At 40.7% G+C, this 25,468-nt stretch overlaps 1 protein-coding gene across 1 annotated transcript in view; it reads right to left on the bottom strand.

Moving 5' to 3' along the window:
• Nucleotides 1-25,337, bottom strand: part of UCHL5 (ubiquitin C-terminal hydrolase L5) — a 43,945-nt gene extending 18,608 nt beyond the window's left edge. Inside the window, exons 1-7 of the mRNA XM_033960306.1 lie at nt 25,206-25,337; nt 19,228-19,291; nt 18,728-18,833; nt 17,254-17,379; nt 17,104-17,165; nt 13,452-13,582; nt 5,201-5,264 (exon numbers count right to left, since the gene is read on the bottom strand). Coding sequence (XP_033816197.1) covers nt 5,201-5,264; nt 13,452-13,582; nt 17,104-17,165; nt 17,254-17,379; nt 18,728-18,833; nt 19,228-19,291; nt 25,206-25,281 — 629 coding nt within the window. The 5' untranslated portion in view covers nt 25,282-25,337. The remainder of the gene's footprint in view (nt 1-5,200; nt 5,265-13,451; nt 13,583-17,103; nt 17,166-17,253; nt 17,380-18,727; nt 18,834-19,227; nt 19,292-25,205) is intronic.
• Between the last annotated feature and the right edge of the window lie 131 nt (nt 25,338-25,468).

The raw sequence follows: 25,468 nt of genomic DNA, 5'->3' as shown, positions 1-25,468 counted from the left end.
GAAGACTGGATGATGAAACACAAACAAACTAAACCCTGAAAAAACCAAGTTTTTCATCGCAAGCCCCTCAAACCTCAAGAAAACATCAAGATTGAGTATAACCCTACCACTACAGTCTACTATCAAAATCCTAGGAGTGACTCTAAGACTACAAGATGACTATGGAAACCAAAACGCTACTATGATTCGCAAAGGCTTTGCAGCACTCTGGAAACTATAATCAATCCATTTCTACTTCGACACCCTTCCCTTCCAAATCCTATGCTAAGCCCTGATCTTCAGCATGGTAGACTACTGCAACCTAATTTACATCTCATGCATGAAGAAACACTTCAACAGACTCTGGACGATTCAACACACAGCTGTGCACCTTATCTTCTACCCAAGGAAAACTGACCATGCCACGCCTTACCACAGAAATCAGACTTACCGGCCTGTAATTCTTCCTTATTTCCACTTTTGTGGAGAGGGACTACATCCGCCCTTCTCCAGTCCTCCGATACCACTCCCAACTATAGAGACTCGTTGAAAAGGTCAGTCAGCGGAGCTACCAGAACTTCCCTAAGCTCCTTCAGCACCCTAGTATGTACACCATCCGGCCCCATCGCATTGTCTAACTTTATTTTAGCTAGCTCCTCACAAACACAACCTTCTGAACATCAATCAGGGTCTATTACTCCTCAATCACTATTCATGTTTGTCTTCTGCAGTCCCGCTCCCATGCTTCAGCCGTGAACACAGAACAGAAATATTTGTTAAGCAATTCAGCCATTTCTTTATCAGCTTCTACATATTCATCCCCTTTGAGCTCGCAATGCCGCTTTTGCACTTCTTCCTATCACTAATATATCTAAAAAAAATGTCTTGTCTCCCCGGTTTACTGTGTCAGTTATTTTTTTTCTTCCATTTGCATCTTTGTTTTCCTGACTACACGACCAGCCTCTTAACTCTTCCAGATATTTTTGCCTGTCTTCCTCTTTCTGCGATCTGTATTTGATTCTGACCTTGTCATGATCCTATATTTGTACTCATATCCTAACCTAGAGTTCTCTTCGTATTAACTCACTATTACTGCATTTGACTTTGACCAAGTCTTGATCCTATGTTATTAATTCCTGTATCTTCTCCTCACATGAACAGTCTTCTGCTTAATTCCTGTTAACCACATCAAACTTCACGGTGTATTACAGAATAGAAATAAAATTTTATGTTATGTTAATGTTACAAATCAGTACAAAGAAAAGAAAGTGACACATGCAACCACCTTCCTAGCTCCAGTTTATATACACCACACAAAAATGCACACTGTTCTCATGTACCACCAAAATACCCTTTCACTTTACCTCTGAAACAAGAAAGGGCTTCAACCTTAAACTTGAGGGAATTTAATGCTAACGCCTGATGAAGGACTTATTGCAGAAAGGCTGAACTGAATGACACGTGTTTGCTGCAAGCCATATTCTTCACCTTCCGATGTATGATAAGGAGTAGAAATCCTGTGTTTTAAAGATAACTATGACCAGTGTCAAATAGCTCATGCACATCAAATGTCATCTTTCAAAAGGCCAAGCTATAAGTCAAAAGGGATCTATATCCCACCTAAAATCTGGCCCCTGCCTCAAAAATTCCAGACCTCTTGTCAACAGCTGTGGGGAACACGCTAAAAAGAAAACCAGATCCACATACCATAGAAGAAATCAATAATAAACTCAACTTGATCAACTCTTGGCTTCAGCAAAACATGCTTTCCTTAAACATCTCCAAATCCAAGAGCATATTTTTCTCTACTTCTCCAAAATGCACTCTGAACCATCTGATCAGCATTGATTCATGCACCATCCAAATTGACAACAAAATCAAACTCTTAGGAGTTATTATTGATAAAGATCTTAACTTCCATCAGCAACATCACCCAGAAATGCTTTTACAAACTAAGACTCATTCGTTCTATTCTTTCTTTATTAGATCACCCCTCCATCAATAGTCTAATTCACTCCATTGTTATTTCCAACATTGACTACTGCAATACCCTGTATGAAGGAATTACTCAAAAGGAAATTAGTCAGTTACAACTTTTACAAAACACTGTACATAAGCTTGACTGCAAAGCTAAAAAATTTGACCCTGTGACTCCCCTTTTGTGCAAAGCTCACTGGCTACCCAATCCTCATCGTATCACTAACAAAATACCAAGCTGTCCAATTTACCTTCATTCATCGACAAACTTCTCATTCCATATACCCCATCCTGGAATCTGCGTTCTACTACCCAAAACCTATTTTCTGTCCCCTCTATTTGAAAAGTATTCCTCGATTCTACCCGCAAAACCATTTTCTCAGTCATTCTCCCATGTTATGGAACATCCTTCCAGCAGATCTTAGACAAGAAACATCACTTGAAAAATTCAAATGTAAACTAAACATTTTCCCATAACCCTAACAGCTTCTTTGTAGATTGCAGTACTGAACTGAAACGCTTCTTTTGAAGCGATTCCCTAACCTAGTGTACTAAAGCCCTTCCGTTTCTTCCCTTCCTTTTAAAATTTTTTTTTTTTCATTGTATTTAAGTTCTTACCATTTTCCATTTTCCCCCTCTTATTCCAGTAAGTCTATTTGTGTTGTCGTCCCCCACACTTTTTATTTTGAAGTTTATATTTTATTTTGATATTTGTAAACTGTTTAGGTATGTTTTTGATAAATGGTATATCAAAGATTAAATAAACTTGGAAAACTTGGAAACATGGTCTATGCTGTTAGTGTAGCACCACTAGAACGACCAGAAATGAATGCTTCACAAATTTTGAAGAACTTTCGCAACCTGAGGCCATAGTGGGCAGGCAGAGGCTCCCACCTTGGCCAGGGTTTTAATAGTGCAGGGTTCCACGTTAGGAGTCACTGCCCAAGAAAACATCTAGGTGTCATCGTTGAGGATACATTGAAACCCTTGGCTCAATGTGCAGCAGCAGCTAAGAAAGAAAATAGAATGTTAGGAATTATCAGAAAATGGAAAACAAAAGATGAAAATGTTATAATGCCCTTGCATCGTTCTATGGTATAGTCACACCTTGAATACTTTGTGCAATTCTGTATCTCAAAAAAGATATAGCAGAATTAGAAAAGGTACAGAGAAGGTAGACAAAAATGAGGAAAGGCTAAAGCAGCTAGGGCTCTTCAGCTTGGAGAAGAGATACTCTTAAAGGTAATATGATAGAGGTCTATAAAATACTGAGTAGAAAGGGTAGATGTGAATCGCTTGGTTACTCTTTCCAAAAATACTAGGACTAGGGGGCATTGGATGAAGCTACTAAGTAATAGATTTAAAACAAACTGGAGAAAATATTTCTTCACACATGTAATTAAATTCTGGAAGTCGTGAGGACCGAGTGAATTTCTTTCATCATTTGATGATTGAAGATGAGACTTGGGTCTACCACAGATCCTGAGCCCAAAATGGAGACAAAAAAGTGGAAGCACAATTCATCCCCCACCCCAAAAATGTTCAAAGACAGAAAATCTGCTGGCGAATTCATGGCAAACTGTTTTCTGGGATTATGCTTCTGAAGTTCATAACACACAAGAGAACCATAACTGGGGAGCGTTACACCAACACAATGATCACTTTGTAGGAGTTAAAGAGAAAAGATGAGGAAAACTCACAGCAAGCGTGCTGCTTCTTTACAATAATGCGCTGGTGCACATGTCACGACAATCACAGGCTGCCAACCGAGAACGTGGGCTTCAGCAGTTGAATCATACACCCTACATTCCTGACCTGGCTCCCTCGGATTATTTCCTACTCCGAGTTTTGAAGAAATCTCTCCACGGACAGAAGTTTTCAAGTGATGAAGACATCAAAGAAGCTGTGACATCCTGGTCTGAAGATCATACAGAAGAATTATTTTCAAAGCGGTTAAAGTCATTGCAGGAAAAGTGGATGAAGTGTATGGAGCTATCAGGGGACTATACTGAAAAATAAAACAAAAATTTTGAAAAAAAACTCTTCTTTCCTACTGAGTTAAATTATACTTTTCAACAAAAAATAGTTTTTCTTTGCTATTGAGAACTTAAGTGTTTAGTTAATTTAATGACGCTGATTTCAGATCTGCAATTGAAATTCAGCTAACGTGTCAGGCTTCTGAGATACACGTTACTGATTTTTTAGACAGTGTGCTATATCGGCACAATATTGCGAGTATGAACTGTGTTCCACCAAACTTGTGTTAAGGAGTTTACTCTAAAAACAAAGACAGTAAGGTGACATGTTACAGCATATATTTATGCCTCAACTCACACAAAAGTGATGTCAGCATGTTCAGAAATGTTTGAGACACTTGCTTTTACGCTTGTACTGTACATTTGTCTCTCTTTGCAAGAGCTGACAATAGTCTACCATCATACTGGGATTGAACTTTCCCCGATATCTACTTTCCATCACCTTTATATCTTGATTAAATCTTTCATGGCTATTATTGGTGCAAAGGAGGCTTCTACCAAATCTTCCAATCAAGGTATCTGGAAGACTTATGTAATTAAATTTTGTTTCTCATTATTTATTAGTTTTGTGAACATATCTGTAACAGTTTTTCATATTGATGTTTAGTTTAGCATCAACAGTGGAGACAGTTGGGGTTTATAAGTTTAGAACATGCTGTGAAAGCTACATTAATGTATTCGAGCTACCGGTATTTTTTTTAAAGACAGCAGAATGTGAAAAATGTAGATGTGGTGATTTTGCAAGACACTATAAATAATAGCAAAGGCATGATTGTTCTGAACAGATTTGGATACATTTTCTTCTATAAAGAAGCTTGTTAGTGAAGGTTACTCCAAAAAAAGTCACTGCATACTGATCAGTTTATGGGGTGATGACAGGCTCAGTCACAGTACAGTACACTGCAAGTGGTATCAAGTTTCCTGCCTGTGCTGAGAAGAGGATGAAAAATGTGACTGCCACTGCTGATGGGAGGTAGGCACTGAAGACTACCCTCAAGTTCTTGGAAAGTGAGAGAGCTGATAGTAACTTATTAGAAAGGGGAACACATAACTTATTCCAACAACTCATGATAAGTAAATTTTTCTCTTACGGCAGCAGTAATCTGAGAATAGCCCAGCAATGAATAAGGCCCAAGTTGGACAAAACAATTCTCTACCTTGCAGTACAGTCAAACATTTATCATATCAGGAAAAGAAAATGCATTTACTTCTGTATTCGTTTCTCTATGACTGGTCGTACAGCACTAATCCAGTCATCTTGATTGCAAGCACCTATTAAAAGAAATAGAAAATGAATAGACATTGCCACACCAGTAAACACAAAGACCAATAAATGAGAAAACAAAAAGAGCAGCAACCTAACTTCCAATAAAACTTAATAAAAGGCAGCAGCCAGAGGAAATAAATCCTTTATATTTCAACAGAGCTGTTGAGGAGGAGACCTTCACATTGAAAAGGAATAGGGAAATACATGGTCCCTTAACAAGGCTGGTAAACTGAGGCATCCATAATATCAACTTTGCTGGTATTTTGCAATTATCAGTAATGTTTTCCAATTTTAACAAATCTAAAAACTCAGGCACTACAATTACATGTTAACCAGAACTACAACAATTCCCCTATTTGTGAACAATTTAATTTTAAATAAATGTAGAAATGTTTTTAGTTTAGACAGACTCAAATTGGTTTGCACATCCCATAAAACAGAGTACACCAAATCTACAATAAACCAAATTTGAACCCCCCATCTCACTTCCCCCAGGACAAAGACAAGGGTGCAACATAAAACATCTCCAAATAAAATAAAATCCCTTACACACCAAAAATACTTTTACCCTCATCCTGTCTCTCCCAAATTGAGACTGGATCTGCAATGAAGCTGTTGCACTACATAAAATAGTCACGCCAGTAAGGAAACGTTAGGTTCTTACCTCAGTAATCTTATTTCTAGTAGACTGCTACTTTATTCCTAAACCTTCGGGTAGTCAACCTCTTCTTGTGAGATTTCCTATAGAAAGCCTCATTAACATTCTTTTGTCCCACCTCCCATCCCTCTGGGCTATCCTCCAATTCCTCAGTTTGTACCAAAGCAGATAGTAGAGAGAAAGTAGAATAGGGAGGGGTATGGGGACACTCCCAGAGAAACATGTCTGTTCTGCTCATATCATTAACATATACGTATGATTAGATCACTTATTAAACTGCTTGAACTATCATCATTGAACACATTGATCCACTCACTTGTTATTTCACGACTTCATTATTGTAATGCTTTATATAAAGGTTTACCTCAAAAAGAACTCAGGTGACTTCAAATAATCCAAAACACCGCCATAAAACTGATTTCTAACACCTGGAAATATGATCATATTACACCACTTTTAAAGAAGGCCCATTGGCTTCTGATTTCTCATTGAGTCACTTACAAGATTCTGTTATTAACCTTTAAAACTATTACAACAGATCTACCTGAATTTATCAAGTCTCCTTATTCCGTACTCCCATACTAGAACCCTACGCTCTAATAATCAACACTTATTATCCATTCCTTCACTGAGGCAACTCAGTACGACACATTCAACCATTTTTCAGTTAACGCTCCAACACTCTGAAATGCTGTGCCTATAGAACTGTGTGAGGAAACCATACTAGAGTGATTTAAATCAAATCTAAAAACCTTTTTATTTAAAGATGCCTTTTTGTAGAAGCCTTTCTAATTTTTAAATCAGATGGTCCCCAACCAGTGAGATTTTTAGGATACTGACAATGAATATCCTGAAACCTGATTGGCTGGGGAACCCCAAGGACAGGTTTGGGAACCACTTGGTTGAAATAATGGGTTAGGAACTTAGGAAGTTGGGAAAGTCATTTTCATCACCATCATTGCCTTTGGTACAAAAAAGAGAGAGATACCAAGAGAGGACAGCCCTAAAGGCATGAGAGGAGAAAAATGATAGAGATGTTTAAATACCTACGTGGCGTAAATGCACATGAGGCAAGTTTCTTTCAGTTGAAAGGAAGCTTTGGAATGAGGGGGCACAGGATGAAGGTGAAAGGGAATACACTAAGTATTCTTAGAAAGTACATTTTCACAATAAGGGTAGGAATGCATGGAATGGCCTCCCAGTAGAAGTGGTAGACATGAAAAATGGATTGTGAGTGGATGGCTTGGGTTGTTGATTACTGGAGTAGAATTTGGTATTTGTTTGGTGAGAAGTGTACCAAAGGGAAATACGGGACTGGAAGGTTGAGTGTGCTAGATTTAAGGGAAGTGGACCTATCTGAGGGATTCATCATCTATCTAGGTATTTTTCTCATTGTATTACATCTTATTTCTCTTTGAGTGATTATGGTTGAATTGAAGGTAGCAACCTTTAATATAGATGGTATACATTCAATGGTAAAACGTAAGATTCTATCCTGAATTAAGAAGCAACAAGTAGTTATAGCTTATTTGCAGGAGATTCACTTCACTTCAGTTGAGCTTGACAAACAAAGTATGTAGGGATTGGGTGGGAGATCTGGGCTACTCTGCTTATAATGGGCGACAAAGAGGTGTTGCAATTCTTGTACATAAACAACTGCCCTTTCAGATACATAAATTACTCCAGGCAAGGAAGGGTGCTATGTCTTTATGGTGGGTGAACTTTGGGGGATTAACCTTTTCCTATGGTAATAAATTTTACATTACGCTGGTTCCAATCATAATTAGTTTAGCAAAGTTTTGTATTATTCACCGTTATCATTTACGGCTATTGTAAAAATAATGTAAATAAGTCATAAGTCTGTAAATTCAAATATTTTGAGTTCCTGGCTCTTTATTAATCCCCTGTCTATGTCATTTTTGGAATGTCCCATCATCTAGGACACAGTTCTTCAACCGCCGGTCCGCAGAAAATTTCTGCCAGTCCGCGCAGGGCCGGCGAGATCAAGTCGGCAGTTAAATTTCCTGCCGACTGCGGTTCCTGCTGATTAATGTTCCTCCCAGCCTCAGGCGATCAAGATAGGCTGCCAACGTCGGGGCCTTCCCTCTGTGAGTCTCGCCTGTTCGGAAACAGGAAGTTGAAACAAAATAGGCGGGACTCAGAGTGAAGGTCCCGACGTCGGCAGCGTGTCTTGATCCTGCCGAGTTGCTGAAGAGGGCCGCGGGGAAGTTGCGATTATACCGGAGAGAGCTGCAGATTCAGGTGCAGGTGGAGGGAGATGGTCAGCGTGTGCAAACAAGATCCTGGGGAGCCTTCACAATGGCTGTCTCCCCTCCCACCAGCTCTCCAATTTGCCAGGGCAGTGATTTACCGGCAACTTCCTGCAGACAAGTACCGAGAGCTGCTGGAAGGGGAGGAAGCCACTGTAGGAGGCTGGGAAGGTCTGGAAAAGGGAGAGCTGTTACTGGACTTGAAGGGAGTTAGAAGGAGAGATGCTGCTGGGAGGGGAGGAGGGAAAGGGATGGGAAGAGAGTTAATGTTGGATAGAGGGAGGAGGGAAGGGAGAAGAAGGAGAGATGCTGCTGGGAGGGGAGGAGGGAAAGGGTTGGGAAGAGAGTTACTGATGGATAGAGGGAGGAGGGAAGGGAGAAGGAGAGATGCTGCTGGGATTGGAGGAGGGAAAGGGATGGGAAGAGAGTTAATGTTGGATAGAGGGAGGAGGGAAGGGAGAAGGAAAAGAAGGAAGGAGGGTAGGGAGAAAGAAAAAAGGAAGGAAACAGCTGGCAGGGAGATTACAGGAGGGGAAGGGGGTCAGGGTGGAATGGAGAGATCAGATGAGAGAAAGGGGAGAGAGAGGAATGAGAAAGTAGAGAGACATTGATGCTGGAAAGGGGGTCAGCAGAGAAATAAGAGAGGGATAAAGATGTTAGATCTGGTGTAAGAGAGATAAAAATGAAGAAGGCAGTGAAGCTGGAATGAATGATGTAAAAAGGAGAGAGGATGATGGACAAGGAAGAGGGGCATAGAAAGAAGTCAGATACATATGAAAGGGGGAGAGGGCAGACATTGGATGGAACGGGCAGATGCTGGAAGGAAAAGAGTGAAAAGAAGATGAAAGCAGAAACCAGAGACAACAAAAGGTAGAAAAAAATAATTTTATTTCTATTTTGTCATTAGAATATATCCTGCTAGAGACATAACTGGGGACTGCAGTATTCTGTTAGCATGATATTTCTATGTAGTATTCTATAATAACTTGGCTTGTTCAGTTTTCTTGGTAGTAGAAGGGATATATGTGAAGGGGAGGGGAGACAGGGGTTTTGTTGGTCTATGCTCTGTATATTTGTATTTATAAAATCACAATTCTTCAGAATATTGTTTCTTTTTATAGTTTAATAAAATACGTTCAATATAAAATCATAATTGCGGCTTGTGCAGATGGGATCAGATGGTTTGCGGGGACCGAGCTTGCGGAGATGGGGCGTAAAAGGAGTTTTTAAATTTTAGTCCTAGTAGTTTGCCGGTCCACAAAATAATTATTTTATTTCTGCCGGTCCACGGGTGTAAAAAGGTTGAAGAACACTGATCTAGGACACACGATAGGAAAAGGTTGATATACTGTATTACTTTGTAAAATTTTTGCACCCAAGATTTACAATCGAATATTATTCTAGTTTATTGAGTCTACTCACACAATACCACTCTAACCAACTCATCTTAGGGGGTGATTTTAATATAACCTCAGACCCCAGCTTGGACTGCGCTCCTTCCAAACCTGTACCAAGAGATCATTCTCAAAAAGGGGTGAATTTTATGTCATATATGTCAACATTTAGAGGTAGTAGATGCATGGCGAACTCTTCACCCTTTTGATAAAGAATACACCTTCTATTCCAATCCCCATAAATTGTACACCCATTTGGACTATATTTTCTTGTCACACTATTAGCACAAGTTGCAGAGACCATCCTAGAGGAAACAGTGCTGTCTGATCATTCCATGGAATTACGTCAGATCCTACAGAGCAGATCTGGCGATTTCCACCTTCATTATATCACGATTTAGAGTTCCATAAATATATACATACCCATTGGATGGAGTATATTCAACATAATGACACCACAGATATTGGGCCTGATGTGTTCTGAGAGGCTTCCAAGGCAGTCATGAGAGGCCGTTTTATTAAATTTGTAGCCCATAAGCGAAAACAGCAAAGTGCAGCACTATTGGACTTGGCTACCCAGCTGAGTTCCCTGAGGAAGACCCATAGAATTAATTTGAGTGACCACATTGGCCAACAAATTAAAGCACTTAGATCCCAAATTGATGCAATATTGGAGCAAAGAGCCCAACAAGATATTTATTTCCAGAAATACAGATTATATCAATGGGGTGGTAAAGCTGGGAAATTGCTAGCTAACTTAGTTAGACCGTTTCAGAAGAGACAGGTTATCCAGCTTATTAAGAACATCCATGGTACCTGTTTCACTGAAGAATCACGGATAAGGGAACCGTTTGTTAAGTATAATAAAGACCTGTATGCCCAAAGAGACTTCTTGAAGTCTGTGATCATTTCTTTCGGAGACTAAGAACATAAGAAATTGCCTCCGCTGAGGCAGACCAGAGGTCCATCTTGCCCAGCGGTCCGCTCCCGCGGCGGCCCATCAGGCCCATTGCCTGAGCAGTGGTCTCAGACTATCCCTTAACTTACCTCTACTCCTATCTGTACCCCTCAATTCCTTTATCCTCCAGGAACCTATCCAAACCTTCTTTGAAGCCTTGTAATGTGCTCCGGCCTATCACAATCTCCGGAAGCGCATTCCATGTGTCCACCACCCTCTGGGTGAAAAAGAACTTTCTGGCATTTGTTCTAAACCTGTCCCCTTTTAATTTCTCCGAGTGCCCCCTTGTACTTGTGGTTCCCCATAATCTGAAAAATCTGTCCCTGTCTACCTTTTCTATACCCTTCAGGATCTTGAAGGTTTCTATCATGTCTCCTCTAAGTCTCCGCTTTTCCAGGGAGAACAGTCCCAGCTTTTTCAGTCTGTCAGTATATGGGAGGTTTTCCATACCCTTTATCAGTTTAGTTGCTCTTCTCTGGACTCCCTCAAGTACCGCCATGTCCTTCTTGAGGTACGGCGACCAGGACTGGACACAGTATTCCAGATGCGGGCGCACCATTGAACGATACAGTGGCAGGATGACCTCCTTCGTCCTGGTCGTGATACCCTTCTTAATGATACCCAACATTTTGTTTGCTTTTCTTGAGGCTGTGGCGCACTGCGCCGACGCCTTCAAGGTTGTGTCTACCATCACTCCCAGGTCTCTTTCAAGGTTACTTACCCCTAGCAGTGATCCCCCCATTTTGTAGCTGAACATCGGGTTCTTTTTCCCTACATGCATGACCTTGCATTTCCCTACGTTAAAGCTCATTTGCCACTTTTTGGCCCATTCTTCTAGTGTCGTTAGGTCCCTTTGCAGATCTTCGCAGTCTTCCATGGTTTCTACCCTGCGGTAGAGTTTGGTGTCATCTGCACTACACCTACCTAAACTTACACCTGATCAGCTTGCTGTTTTGAATGCCCCTATTTTGGCTGAGGAAATTTGGCAGGGCATAAAGAAATTAAAGCTGGCCAAGTTGCCCGGGCCTGATGGTTTTGGACCAGAATATTATAAGATCATGGCTTACTTGATTGCTGGACTGCTGAAAGTTCTTTTCCAGGCCTTATCTACAGGTACTCTGACTCCTAGTCATATTACTCTATTACCAAAGTCGAGTAAAGATCCTTCTTCGGTAGGGTCATATAGATCTATTTCTCTTCTGAACCAGGACATCAAGTTACTGGCGGCCATTATGGCTAACCAGTTAAATAAGTTTCTGGCATTGATAACTGGACCTGACCAAGTAAGTGGGTTTTGTACCTTATAGATATGACTCCATGAATCTCATTTAAGGTTTGGTGGCTATTCATGAAAACAAAGGCAGGGGAGGTACGTCAGCTATTGGTAGCTTCGATACGGAAAAAGCTTTCAATAGTATCTCCTGGCAGTATCTGTTGACACAAAGTTGTTAAATCGCAAGACCTTTGGAGACTTGGCATCAAAATGGCAGATAACGTTTAATGTGAGCAAGTGCAAAGTGAACCCAAACTATAGCTACACGATACAAGGTTCTATAGGTGTCATTGTTGAAGATATGTTAAAACCTTCAGCTCAATGTGCGGTGGCAGCTAAGAAAGCAAATAGAATATTAGGCATTATCAGGAAAGGATTGGAAAACAAAGATGAAAGTGTTATAATGCCCTTGTATTGCTCTATGGTACAGCCGCACCTCAAATACTGTGTGCAATTCTGGTTGCTGTACCTAAAAAAAGATATAGCGGAATTAGAAAAGGTACAGAGAAGGGCAATGAAAATGATAAAGGAATAGGATGACTTTCCTATAAGGAAAGGCTAAAGTGGCTAGGGCTCTTCAGCTTGAAGAGACAACTCAGGGGCGGTATAGAGGTCTATAAAATACTGTGTGGAGCTGAAAGGGTAGATGTGAATCGCTTGTTTACTCTTTCCAAAAATAATAGGACTAGAGGACATGCAATGAAGCTACTGAATAGTAGACTTAAAACAAACCGGAGAAAATATTTCTTCATACAACGTGTAATTGAACTCTGGAATTCATTGCCAGGGAATGAGGTGAAATCAGTTAGCTTAGTGGGATTTTAAAGTTTGGATAAATTTCTAAAAGGGAAGGCCATAGGCCATTATTGAGATGGCTTGGGGAAATCCACTGCTTATCCTTAGGATAAGCAGCATAAAATCTGTTTTATTACTTGGGATCTAGTTAGTTACTCGGGACCTGGGTTGGCCACTGTTGGAAACAAGATACTGGGCTAGATGGACCTTCGGTCTGTCCCAGTATGGCCATTCTTTTGTTCCTATCCATACCTTAACTACCCTGGTGCTATCTTTTTGGAAAGGGGTAGAAGGACAGAAGAACGAAGGTAGCTCCAAGAAGGTCTGCACAGTAGCGACATTCACCTACCGTAAGGCTAATTCATACTTTTAGATCAGGCTTGTTCAAGAGCAGATCCAAAAAAAAAAGTAACAATGGCAGTAGCTCTGACCACATACCTATATTCGGTACTGCAGACTATACATATAGTGGTGCTGAACAAACAAAAATACCAGCATCAGTGTTTAAATTATAGTCATTGTTACTAATGAAATATTGCCCACAATATTCTTGAAAGCAATAATTCAAAAGGGTACATTGCTATTAGAATTTAAAATAACCCGAGTCCCTGAGAACTACACCATTTACATACATCTATGCTTTAGTCTGATCATATTACATAAAAATATGGCATTTCTATTTCAGTGGTTCCATTCCTGCTAGCAAATGTGAATGAATGTATCAGCAGAAACATTAGATTTAATGGTGTCTTCATCCTTATAAATCTAGATTTCTTTTTCTTCCAATCATATCAACATGTTTGAAACTACAATCTAAATGTAGAATAAATACATATATTTTTACCTAAATCAATTGGTCCTTCTCTTAGTCCATCTAATTCATACAACCTTCCATTTACAGGAACATAGCTGACAAAATGAAAGGCATCTTCATCTTTGGTTGATGACTTGGCATCAAATTCAAACATTTGCTGTCTGGTGTAAGAAAAACAAAATTCAGGTGATACTTCCGAAATAGTAGCTGCTAACACATTTTACAAGATAAATGTCTGAAATCTTAGTTGGAAATAAAATTAAAATCACATGTTCTGTGGGACAATGTCTGATATTTGCCAAAATGTTCCATTTCTACTGTGTTAGTACAAATACACCAAACAAGAGAGTTGACCCTGATTCCTCCACAAAAGGAACACAAACCAAAACAAAAAGACTTGTGGAGAATAGATGTCCAAGATGAAGGCTTTATTTCAACAAATAAATAATCCACCTAAAAATATCCTAGGGCCTCAACCACTGGAAACATATGGACCCTCATCAGCGCAGAGGCTTTTCGTTTGCTTTTAGTATTTAATCCACAAGCCTGCTCATAGGACCTACAGGAACCCCTGAAGAAGACAATAGCAAGCATGGAACATGTTGGGGTCATATGTTTCCAGTGGTTCAGACCCAAAGACATTTTTATGTGGATTATTTGTTTAAATAAAGCCTTCATCTTGGACATCTATTCGCCATAAGTCTTTTCATTCTGGTTAGTACAAATACACTTCACAGGTATGGCTTCCATGCAAAACAGACATCCTCTCTTAACCCCTGCTGCAGCTCAGAGTAATTTATTTCAATTTACTCAACCTAATTGTTCAGCTCATGAAATCCCATATATTGATTAGATTCCCTATTGTCTTGGTGGGGCTTATTCTATCCTACTCCGAACATTTCTAAGGCATCTCCCACATTTTTCCCCTTATCATTATCATGCTCTACCTCAAAATGAATGAATCTAGCATACTCCTATCCTTCATAATTTTCCACATCTTTTGAGGGTACAGTGGGAACTTGTAGACACACCCACATAAGTATTGATCCTAACGCCATGACACTGGTGTTGGTTTGTTTCATCCTGATTTAAAAGGTGCATTTTGGGTGGTACTCTGTATCGATTAAAAGATCACAGGAACGCATTGTAATTGTCAAGGTATGGGGGAATGATTTTGTGCCTATGGTTGCTGTGTTTCCTCTATTTGTAATAGCGTTCAAGGCAGGGTTACAAGCCAAGAAGGGCTTAAAATAAGGGCTTTTGATTTGACCAGGTGAACTTTGGAGAATTGTGCCCAGAGTTGATTCTGACTAAAATAAATTTCAAAAAACCGTGAAAGAGGAAAGGCAAGGCGACAACATCCACTGAACACGACTTCTTAGGTCCGCGGAAAACTAAGAACTGAGGGACCACGCGCCTACATCGGGAAGGCACTTGCAGGCTATCGCAAACTTTCTGAAAGTCTTAAAGTGGCAATGCACTTTTAAAGTATCCATACCGCGGCTCCATCAGTGATGTCACCTATATGTGAGAATATGCTGCCTGCTTGTCCTGGGATGATGTCACTTAGAGTTGTGATTATATGTATGAGTTAGTCACATTGGTTTGTATTAAATATTTAAAGCAATATACATTTTTTACTATCCAAGGAAACCCCCTTTTTGTTTATAATTCATAAAAGTCATGATATATAAAAGGTATAACTAATTTTTTTTTTTCTTTTATTTATAAAAGTATAAAGAAAATAAGTCATGACTGCAGCCCTGGATTAATCATTAAGCAAAATAAGAAAGTGTTTAGGGCACCAAGGGAAAGGACACCACAGTTTTTCCCCTAGCTTTCATCCTCTTAACTCTTTCACTGCTGTCTGCCACACCCTTTACCAAACATGAATTTCAGCGTTTTTCTAATCATTGTAACTATATATGATGTTTTGTTTCATACAATGACATTTCTCAGCACTTACTGCAGGGGTGTCAAATTCAATCACATAAAGGGCCAAAATATAAAACATACGCTAAGTCGCGAGTTTATTAAGATACTTAGGGGTCCTTTTATTAAGGTACGCCAACCGGTTTAGCTTGCGCTAAAGATTAGCACATGCTAAATGCACACCTTAATAAAAAAAAACAACAAACCTTAGTCTTAGTAGAAGTATAGAGTTACAACCTCTCCAACCCCACGCCAGCTCTGTGATGTAAACAAAATAAATTAAAAAGACTTTTCCTCTCTCTTTTACGTCATAGTTCGCGCTTGCTGTCAAACACCAGCTCTGGCAGGATACACATCTGACATATTGTAATCACAAAACAGAAAATAAAATGATTTTTTCTACCTTTTGTTGTCTGGTCATTATTCAGATCATGTTGGTCCTAGGCTCTGGTTGTCTTCTGATAACTCACATGCCAGGGTATCCTGCCCATTTGTCGTTTCCTTCTTTCTCCGTGCTAACCATCCATCTTCCATCTCTGTTCTCCTCTTCCTTTTCCCTCCCCACCCCCGGAGGTCTGGCATTTTTTTTTTTTGTCTCTATCCCCGCAACTATAGCGATAGTCTCCACCATCCCCAGATCCACCATCTCTCCTTTTCTCAACAACCTTTTCATCCAGCATATCTCCCTCCTTTCCCACCAACCCAGGGTCCACCATCTCTCCCTTTCTCTTCCCAACTACCCTCTTATTCTCCCCATCCACACTTTGTCCAACTTCTCTCCCTTTCTGTTCCTTCCCTCCCTCTCCTCTATTTTTAGACCCATTATTTCTTCCCCTCCCACCCTCAGTCCAGCATATGCACGTTTCTTTGGACCCCTCCTTCCCTCTCTCAGTGTACTTCTACACCAGGGCCCGCCCCCCGCCCCGCCCCCAAAGGCCTGCATATTTTCCCCCTTCTTTCTAGCGTCCTCTGGCTTCCCGGTCTCACCTTTAAAAAAGCAGCCTACAGAGGATTGCCGGTCGGCTGTAGCGATCCTAGCAGGCTGCTGTCGTCCTCCGCAGTCCCGCCCCCTCCTCTAAAGTAAGGGACCGCAGCAGAGGGAACATGCTGCAGAGGCTATGGCAGCCAGATAGGATCGCTACAGCTGACCAGTGATCCTCTGCAGGCTGCTTTGAAGGTGAGACCTGGAAGCCGGGAGAGAGATGGTGACAAGGCATGGAGGGAGGGAAGAAACATGGTATTTTCTTGTGGGCCAAATTTAATTACCCTGCGGGCCAAATTTGGCCCACGGGCCTGAGTCTGACACTCCTGACTTACTAAGTCTTAATGTTTTGTCAGTTAAACAATGGAAGGGCCGAGGGGCACAACTGTGGGCCTGTGTTTAGGGCATCAACTGGCATTAATCTGGCCCTGCATGACTGCTGAAAAAGTGAAAAATACTATGACAGGTACTTTTTTAAAATACTACATATACCACAACTGATCAAAGAACTTGCATTTTCAGGAGTGGGAAAAACCAATTTTGTACCCAATAAAAATCCACTAAGAGGTTTGCTTCAATTGTATGAAATAATGTGATTCTAAAGCTGGGGACCAGAAGAGAGCATTACTCTATAAAGAGCTAATCCCAAACACTGTAATAAAAAGATATCACCTTGGCCTCAACTTTCTTCCAAGGCCACTACCTAAATAAAATGACCCCCACAATCACTAAGAGCAATTCAGTCAGAGAAAAATCCTCCATAATTACCTGGCAAAACCATTATGCACTTGTCTTATCACTTCTGAATTGCTTAACGCCAAACCCTTCATCTAGAGCAGAAGAGAAAAAAAAAGTTAAAGAAAACACAATCCACACTTGAGACTGTCCAGAAAAAGAAAGTCACACTTCTTTACTTACAGCTGCATCAAAGCTGTTGGAAAACTCCTTAAATTCTGACAGCGTCTCCCCAAGCTCAATATCTGAATGGTTGCAATTTAACAAAACGCTGACTATAGCCTGAGTGGCACAAGCATTATTTATGACCTAAAAAAAAATAAATGGATAGTTGTATGGTTAGAAAACTTGTATGGGTTAATATTATTTTTGCTACAGCAGACTATTACCTTGAAAGTATCTTAAATTTGTTAGCCTGTAAAAGTATGGTTGGTCAGGTTGAAAGGAGATAAGCAGTCAAAGCTGGACCTAATGGACCTCTGATTGACCTGTTAATCCTAGGGAAGATGAAAAACACTATACCAAAACCCCTCAAATGCTGCAGGAGTGTTTTCTTTAGTGATAAAACTGTTTTATCCCCCATTATCTTTCCTCTAAAAACCTTGTCCCATTTACATTAGTATGGATTAGGTGATATAGATGGGCCTAATTCTCAATCAAGAATGTTCTTATTTTACCACCAAATAAAACATCCCTACCTTGAAATTCTGTATAGCTTAATCTTGGCATCCCTTTGTTTTGCCTGTAATTGATTTAGGCCTAGATTCTCTTTTTTTTTTCCAATTCTTTATTCATTTTTTCATCTTACACCAAGTGAACAATAATACATCAGTTAATTCCTATACATCACTTGCAAATTCTTTCTTATTATTATTTCAATACATATTTTAAATCCCTCCCACACCTCCCTTTCCACAAATAATGTAAATCAAACATATCATACATGTAATATGTTCAAAATAATAATAAACCATTAATGTAGCAATATATCCCCCCTTCCTCATTATTCTAATTATACTTTTAGTGTATATAGGTGTCTACTCATTACAATATGTTATCAATGGTCCCCAAATTTTTTTGAAATTGTTATAATTTCCTTAGTTCCACCAGAAGGTGTAATTAAGTCTGGTATAATCTTTCCAATTTCTGGTAATATGCTGAATAATAATAATAATAACTTTATTTTTCTATACCGCCAGTCAAAATGACTTCTAGGCGGTTTACATTGAAAGAAGGCTGGACAATCAGCGAAGAAGAGAAATGTTACATAAGAAACTCACATGACATCTTGCTTTTCCTTGGAGAATAAATGGACACAGAAAACGTTTTTTATGCTCTTGCATGCACAGTTTTTAGCACTGGCTGCTGCGAACCACTAAAATCTGTGCTACGGTTTTGTAAAAGGGGGAGGGGGAATTAATCATTTGACATTTCCTAGGATTCATTTTATTTAAAAGGATATACAAGTAGGGAAAGGAGGAAGAACTGTGTCATATCAGCAAGTATTCTTATACACCTATCAAATATGTGCATAAAAAAAAATCTTTGCCTGTTGTTTCAGTCTCAGTAGACTGATTTATTTTTCTCCAATAATTTATTTGTATTATCAACTAGGAAGAGTGTGCAGGGTAGAGCTGATGAGAGAGACTTACTGTACCTGTTTGGCAAAAAATATTGTGTCAAGTCGAGAATCTTGAACAATGGAGCCAGCTGGTTCTTCCCCTGGCTGCCATTTGAAGAGAAAAATTAATCCATGAACTGGTCTGCAAAATAAAAAGCATCACAGTAACAGAAAAAATGCAGTAGAGGCATGCCAAGAACCAGAGTGCACTGCAGGCTTCCCACACCACCTTCTCCAAGGCAGCAAATACATTTACAAACTAGAATCAAAAGTAGGGCTTAAACAATTAGGTAAATGGTCCTGAGATCTCCATTGGAAAACTGTTATCTAGTCCTAGAGTTTAATGCTTGCTCAACTTTACAAGTCATAAAATGAAGTAAAAGAGCACCATTATGTACAGACATGCTTGTACAATGTAGTCAACCTGGAGATCTCAGAAAAAACACACAATGTGCCTTTCAAGAGCAGGAACCAACAAACTATTAAATTAATTAAAAAAAGAAAGAACTTTTAGACTATAAATCTCCAATGCTTACCTAAGTTTTTCAAAGTTTTCTGGCTCTAAACTCCATATTTCTTCAACTTGAGCACCCCTACAACCTGCAAGAAGAAAAAAGTTCTAATAAAACATAAACATTACATGTTTTTACTATTACACTAACTTAAAATATCTGATCAGAAAAAATACTAAGGGTTCCTTTTACTAAGCTGCGTTGTTAGGGCATTAACCACGTGGAATAGCACGTGCTACAATGCCGCACGCGCTAGACGCTAACACCAGCATTGAGCTGGCGTTAGTTCTAGCCACGTAGCGTGGGTTAGCGCGTGCTAATCTGCTGCGTGCGCTAAAAACGCTAGCACACCTTAGTAAAAGGAGCCCTAAATTGACATACAACTATAAAAATGAAAAGCAACCGAAATAGTGCTGTTGACTTATCTGTTGGGCTAAATGGTCTCTCTCTCTACCACCCATCTATCATTTATTCAAACGATAGAAACTCTTCAAAACAGTTTTATTATGCACATTACAGTTCTACCACCCGAACAGGAACTTGACTATGCACAAGAGTAGCTAGGAACCAACCTAAGTGCAACCAAATGGAAAAGGAATGGGGAACCCCCTAGTCCTGTAGTTCTGTCTCTGCTAAATCTTAGAAACAGTAGAAAAGATCCCGAGATGGACAATGGCAACATCTAAGGCAGAAATCGGGTGAATTAAAAGTCTGCACAGGGTGGGCTGTACAGACTCCTGTGTATATTGACAGATACAAAATTATCGAGGTAAGAACCTAATTTTTTTTCTGTGACTAAGGAGGTGATGATGTCTGGGTAAGAAAAAAGGTTGTCTCAGCACTAGTGACACACATAACGAAGCACTGCGAGGTGGAGTCTGTCATAGAGGAAAACACCCTCCAGGGATTCAAGACAAAGTTAGACAAGTTCCTGCTAAATAAGGACGCACGCTGGTAGGGCTAGTCTCAGTTAGGGCACTGGTCTTTGACCAGAGGGCCGCCGCATGAGCGGACTGCTGGGCATGATGGACCACTGACCCAGCAATGGCAATTCTTATGTTCTTATTTTCAACGTACAGGGTATCAGAAATGACATGGGAAAAAGAAGCCGATTTAAAAAGGCGATGCACTGAGGGATCATCACAGTGATCTACTACCACTCCTGCTTCCTGGACCCCGTCAGGGATCTCAAATCATCCACAGATGCTGAAGAGTCATGCAACAAAAAAGTAATGGAAAGGGACTTCCAATCATCACAAGTTGTGCTACGAAGGGTCACCGACAGTAGGAGCATAGGAGCAGGCATGGTATGAGGCAGAGATGCCTGCTTGGGAGAAGGACCCCCTGAGGCAGAGCCAGCGTGCCCATAGGCAGCACAGCACTTCTCAGTTCTGTTACGTAGGTTTTCTATAAAAGGTTGACAAAATCGGAAAAGCTCTGCATTGGAGAACCCGAGGTTCCTTGCATGACCCTAAACAATGGAATAGGAGTTTCATCCGCCATCATGCTCATATGTTTCACCCCTTTGCTGCTCAGACCTGATCTTCCAGGATTTTGGGATTCCAAGGCCTTGAAGGACTGAACAGGGGCCGAGCTCGAAGCTCCCACCCCTTCCTCTTGCGTCCTAAGCCACAAGGAACACAGCTGCTCAACTGGTAAACCTGCACAAAAAAAAACCACAGGATCTAGGGCTAAAAAGGTCTGGTGCATCCATGAGAGGTGATCTCTAGGCAAAACAAGTGGTTTTAAGACAAAAAAAAGGAATTTTAAAAAGATTGCTAAAAATCCATGTTGGCAACCGTCAGAAAATTTGCGCTTAAAACAGGCCATTGGAGCTAAATCAAAAAATAAATAAATAGTTATTTTAGGGTTTTAGGAGGAGGGGAAACTTAATCCTAACCTCAAAACCCTGAAAAACAAAATTGAGACCCTCCCTCACCCTTGATTTCCCCATAGGGAATAATGGGAGTGCTCACTGCAACTTCAGGTGCCTGTCTAGGAAGTAAAGGGGGGGGGGGTGGACTATGGAAACAGCTTCCTGATACCCAGAGGGTTCTTATTCAGGGCCCCCACAGCCTGCACTCAAACCTCTGAAGAAATCAGTAAGCGAGCAACTCCCAAGGGGGCGGACCCTTAGCTCCCAAGGCACACCAAGCAGACTGGTTCCACAGGTACTCTGAAGAGATTGGCTTTGGAGCAGCAGTCCACCCACACAGGACTGCACCCTTTCCCAGAGGAATAAGCCCAAAAATGGGACCTCCGAGCACCAAAGCCATGAGGAAGTTAAAAAAAAAAAAAAAGGAGATGGAAAAATACCCAAAAATAACAAAAAGACGCAGAAAAGATCAGAACATACTATCTGAATTTGCTTGCAGAAGGAAAAACGGAAGAGGGAGCTGTTCTCCACTGCAGAAGGGGAGGAGTTCAAGAGTGACACATTTCTACAGATTTGCGGTTAGTGGGAATCAACAGTTAAAAGTATAGACTCCTGTGTATATGTTAACAGAATTTCAAGGCATAAGTCTCAGCAATGTTGCTCACTGAATGGGGATGAAGAATTGGTGGAACCAAAGTCAAAGAATACTTGAAGAAGGAAGGGCTGCCATTAAATGTTTTACCAATAATAGACAATGAGAAAGAAAATGTTCAGGTGGTATTTTTGCCACCAATAACAACCTCACTGCTTCAGTCACATGCCCACAGTATCATTAGGTGTGTCAAGGCCTCATACACTCACTAGGTCTCTGAGATGATTCGAGCAGCCACTGATGCTGACCCTAAAAGTCATGGACTGCTGGATATCCTTCACCTCACAATTGCTGTTGCAATAACTTTTATCAAAGCAGCAATGGATGAATTAAAGCCAGAAAGAGTCAATGCACAAAACAAAGGAAAAATAATAATGGATTATAATCCTATGACGGAACATGGCATTAAAGTTACACATATGATAATGAAAGCCTTGGTGCCTCTAAAGCAAATGTTTAATGAACTTAAAAGGCAAAAGCAAGAACTCCCTATCAACAATGTTTTTTCACAAGTTTGAAAAAGAAAAGGTTTTCACTATTAAAGACCATCAGCAGCATCTATGCCTGGTATCATCCAGCCATCATCGTTTTTATCTGCTTAGCCTTCTTCACCTTCCGAAGATGACCCTTTTCCCATTTCATCAGAAAGTCCATAGCAAAGCACATAGTACCAGCATCATCTCATGCTTTAAAAAATCAATAACAAAGCACAAGTTCACAAGAATGGAGAAGTAGGTGAGTACCCACAAATGTGTAACGTTGTTTTTCATTGCCTACACAGCGCATTGATTGAAAAGTGTGTTCGTAATGTATTTCTGTGCATAATTTATCAATTACTATAAACTAACAGCAGTCAGTATGACTCTTTCTTGGTTTCATGTAATCATGGTAGGTCTTGGAAAATATTATCTGCAGATAAGAGGCTCCCCTGTACGTTATTAAAACAAACTACCTATAACTATAAAATGGATCAAATCTTCAAAATCCTGAATGAATATAAATATTTACAAAACACATAGAGTAAAACCTTGGTTTGCGAGCATAATTCGTTCTGAAAACATGCTTGTAATTCAAAACAGTCGTATATCAAAGCGAATTTCCCCATAATAATGGAAACGCCACAATCCAAAAACTTAATACAAAATACTGTATGTACTCGTATTGCAAGACCTTACTTGTTTAGAACAGTCAAAGTAACATAGTAAATGACAGCAGATAAAGACCTGAACGGTCCATCCAGTCTGCCCATAAGTTATACTTATTAAAAAATACATTATATTAACTTGTCTCTTCTTTGATATTTCTGGGCTGTAGACTGTAAAGTCATTACACTCGTGCAGCGTCAGAGAGAGAAAAACCATCAGCTCAGTTGTGCTGTCTATATATTGTTTGGATGTTTTTGTTTTAAGGTACTATTCGGTTTAGCCCCTAAATATATAACTGACCTTTTCTCTTTCACAATCAATAGACATAAGAGCTCACACTTGAATTTTGTATCTCCACCGGTTAAGAGGATGTAAATTTAAAAGACATCACCAACATCTTTTCTCATATCAGGCAGTATTATAGGGTAAAGATCTGGAACAATTAATTATGCTTACTAATTATACTTTCTAGATAGAACATTCAAGTTTCAAGCTGGTAGGCAGCAAACCTGGCTAGGCCACTTCATCGACGGCACCAGGTTGACATATGGGGCTTTTCGGAAAGAATTAAAGACCACTCTGTTCAATAAATTTATTCCATAGCCAGACTTCCTCCCCCTCCTTTCAAAGCTACCGCTCATCATACAGATTCCACTTTTTCCCCATTAACGGTACTTGGTATTCCGTATTCTCTGACTCTTCAATGTCTTCCTCTCATTTGTATTTTGCTATTCGCTGGTTTTTCCAACCATTCCAGTGTAACATGTTAAAATTATAGGTAACCTATGTATATCATTCTTCTTGCCAATTTGCACCATGTAATCACTGATCGCTCTGAGACCCCCTTCTCTATCTGTATGTTGTAATTCGCTGACTGTACAGCTATTCTTCTCTGTGAACCGCCTAGAAGTCGCAAGATTATGGCGGTATAGAAAAATAAAGTTATTATTATTATTAATAGTTATGGGGAATTTCATCTTCGCTAAAAGTAAATTTGACCATGTCTCCCCGCTCCTGGCCAAGCTCCACTGGCTTCCGATAATCGCCAGGGTCCACTATAAATGCGCCTGTTTAACTTTCAAAATCCTATATGGTATCCTCCCTCCCTTTATCCCTCTTTCTTGGAATTCCTCAAACCCTAATACCACCAGATCCTCCCACAAATTAAAACTATCCTTCCCCTCGCTAAAAGGCATTTCCCACCCAGGAAAGCTAGGGACCTCCCTCCACTTCAAAATCACTGAGCTCTGGAACAACCTTACCTCCCCTCTTCGGAACTTGAGCTCTCTCCAAGTTTTCCGCAAACATCTGAAAACCTGGCTTTTCTCAAAAAATGTAAGTCTCCCTCCAACTTAGGAATCAAGGAAACTCTTATATCTTGGCATTCCAAGTCCTGTAAATGTTCTTCACACTTCTACCTCTAACCCTCTGTTGTAGTTCCTTCCTATTTCTCCTACTGTAAACCGCGTCGAGCTCTACGAACGTGGAGATGATGCCGTATACAAACCTAAGGATTAGATCAGATTAGATATCTTGTTCCTGAAGTACTTAGGTAGCTGATTTGTTCAATCTTTCCCAGCATAACTGATCTCTAGAGGCTGTCAGGTCAAAAGCGTGCCGGGACAAGGGCGCGCCCAGACAATTGAGCGAGCGAGCGCCGCCGCACCACTCTAAATTACTGTTTTTAGTGCTCCGACAGGGGGGGGGGGGCGTATATCACGCTGCGTTGTGGGGGGCGTGGGGGGTTGTAACCCCCCACATTTTACTGAAAACTTCACTTTTTCCCTGTTTTTAGGGAAAAAGTTCAGTTTACAGTTAAAATGTGGAGAGTTACAACCCCCCATAACGCCGGCGCGATGTCTATTAAGTAAACTGGGGGGGGGGGGGGGTTCCCCAACACAACCCCCTGTCGGAGCCCCTAAAAACTAATTTAGAGAAGCGTGCCGTTGTCTATGAACCTCTGTAGAGCTGTTTATCACGAGCTCTTAACTTTAATTCCTGATTTCTATTCCGCCTCAACCTTGCAGTTCTGGGCGGATTACAAAAGAGACAAGTGGACATTTCCAGAGAATTCTGGTCCTTTCCAGGAGAAGTTACAAGAATAACGGAGCTACAAGATGCTGTACAAATAGGAACTATCGGTCTGTAGCATCTTTTAATCGTTGTGAACCGCCTAGAACTTCGCGGTTCTATGACTAGGATTGGAGTGCAAGAGCTTGCTCGTGTAATGGACTCTTTTGCTCGTCTTGCAGGCCGAAGGGGGGGGGGGGGAAGGCCCAGGACGAGCCTTTTCCCGCCCAGAGGACTCGAAGCCGCAGCTATCGCTCACCAAAGCCCTTGATCAGCTCGGTAAAGACGCCGGGGTCGCTCTCCATCAGACACCATTCGCCAGCGCTGCCCGCCATTCTGGCCGCGGACCGACGAGCGCGCGTGCCTTCGCGCGCCAACGCTGCCTCAGCAACCGCGCTCTTTCCCAGCAGCCTCCGCGCCGCCCCTTCGGTGGCGCGCTGTCCTCCACACTGGGGGAAACTCTATAGCCCGCCGGCGCGCGGCGCTCTCGATCGTCGAGAGAGCTGACGCAGCCTGCGCGAG

This window comes from Geotrypetes seraphini, chromosome 10, assembly GCF_902459505.1.
Source record: "Geotrypetes seraphini chromosome 10, aGeoSer1.1, whole genome shotgun sequence".
Classification (NCBI taxonomy): Eukaryota; Metazoa; Chordata; class Amphibia; order Gymnophiona; family Dermophiidae; genus Geotrypetes; species Geotrypetes seraphini.
Note: the sequence above shows the minus strand (reverse complement) of the source record. Positions and strands in the feature narration are given on the sequence as shown.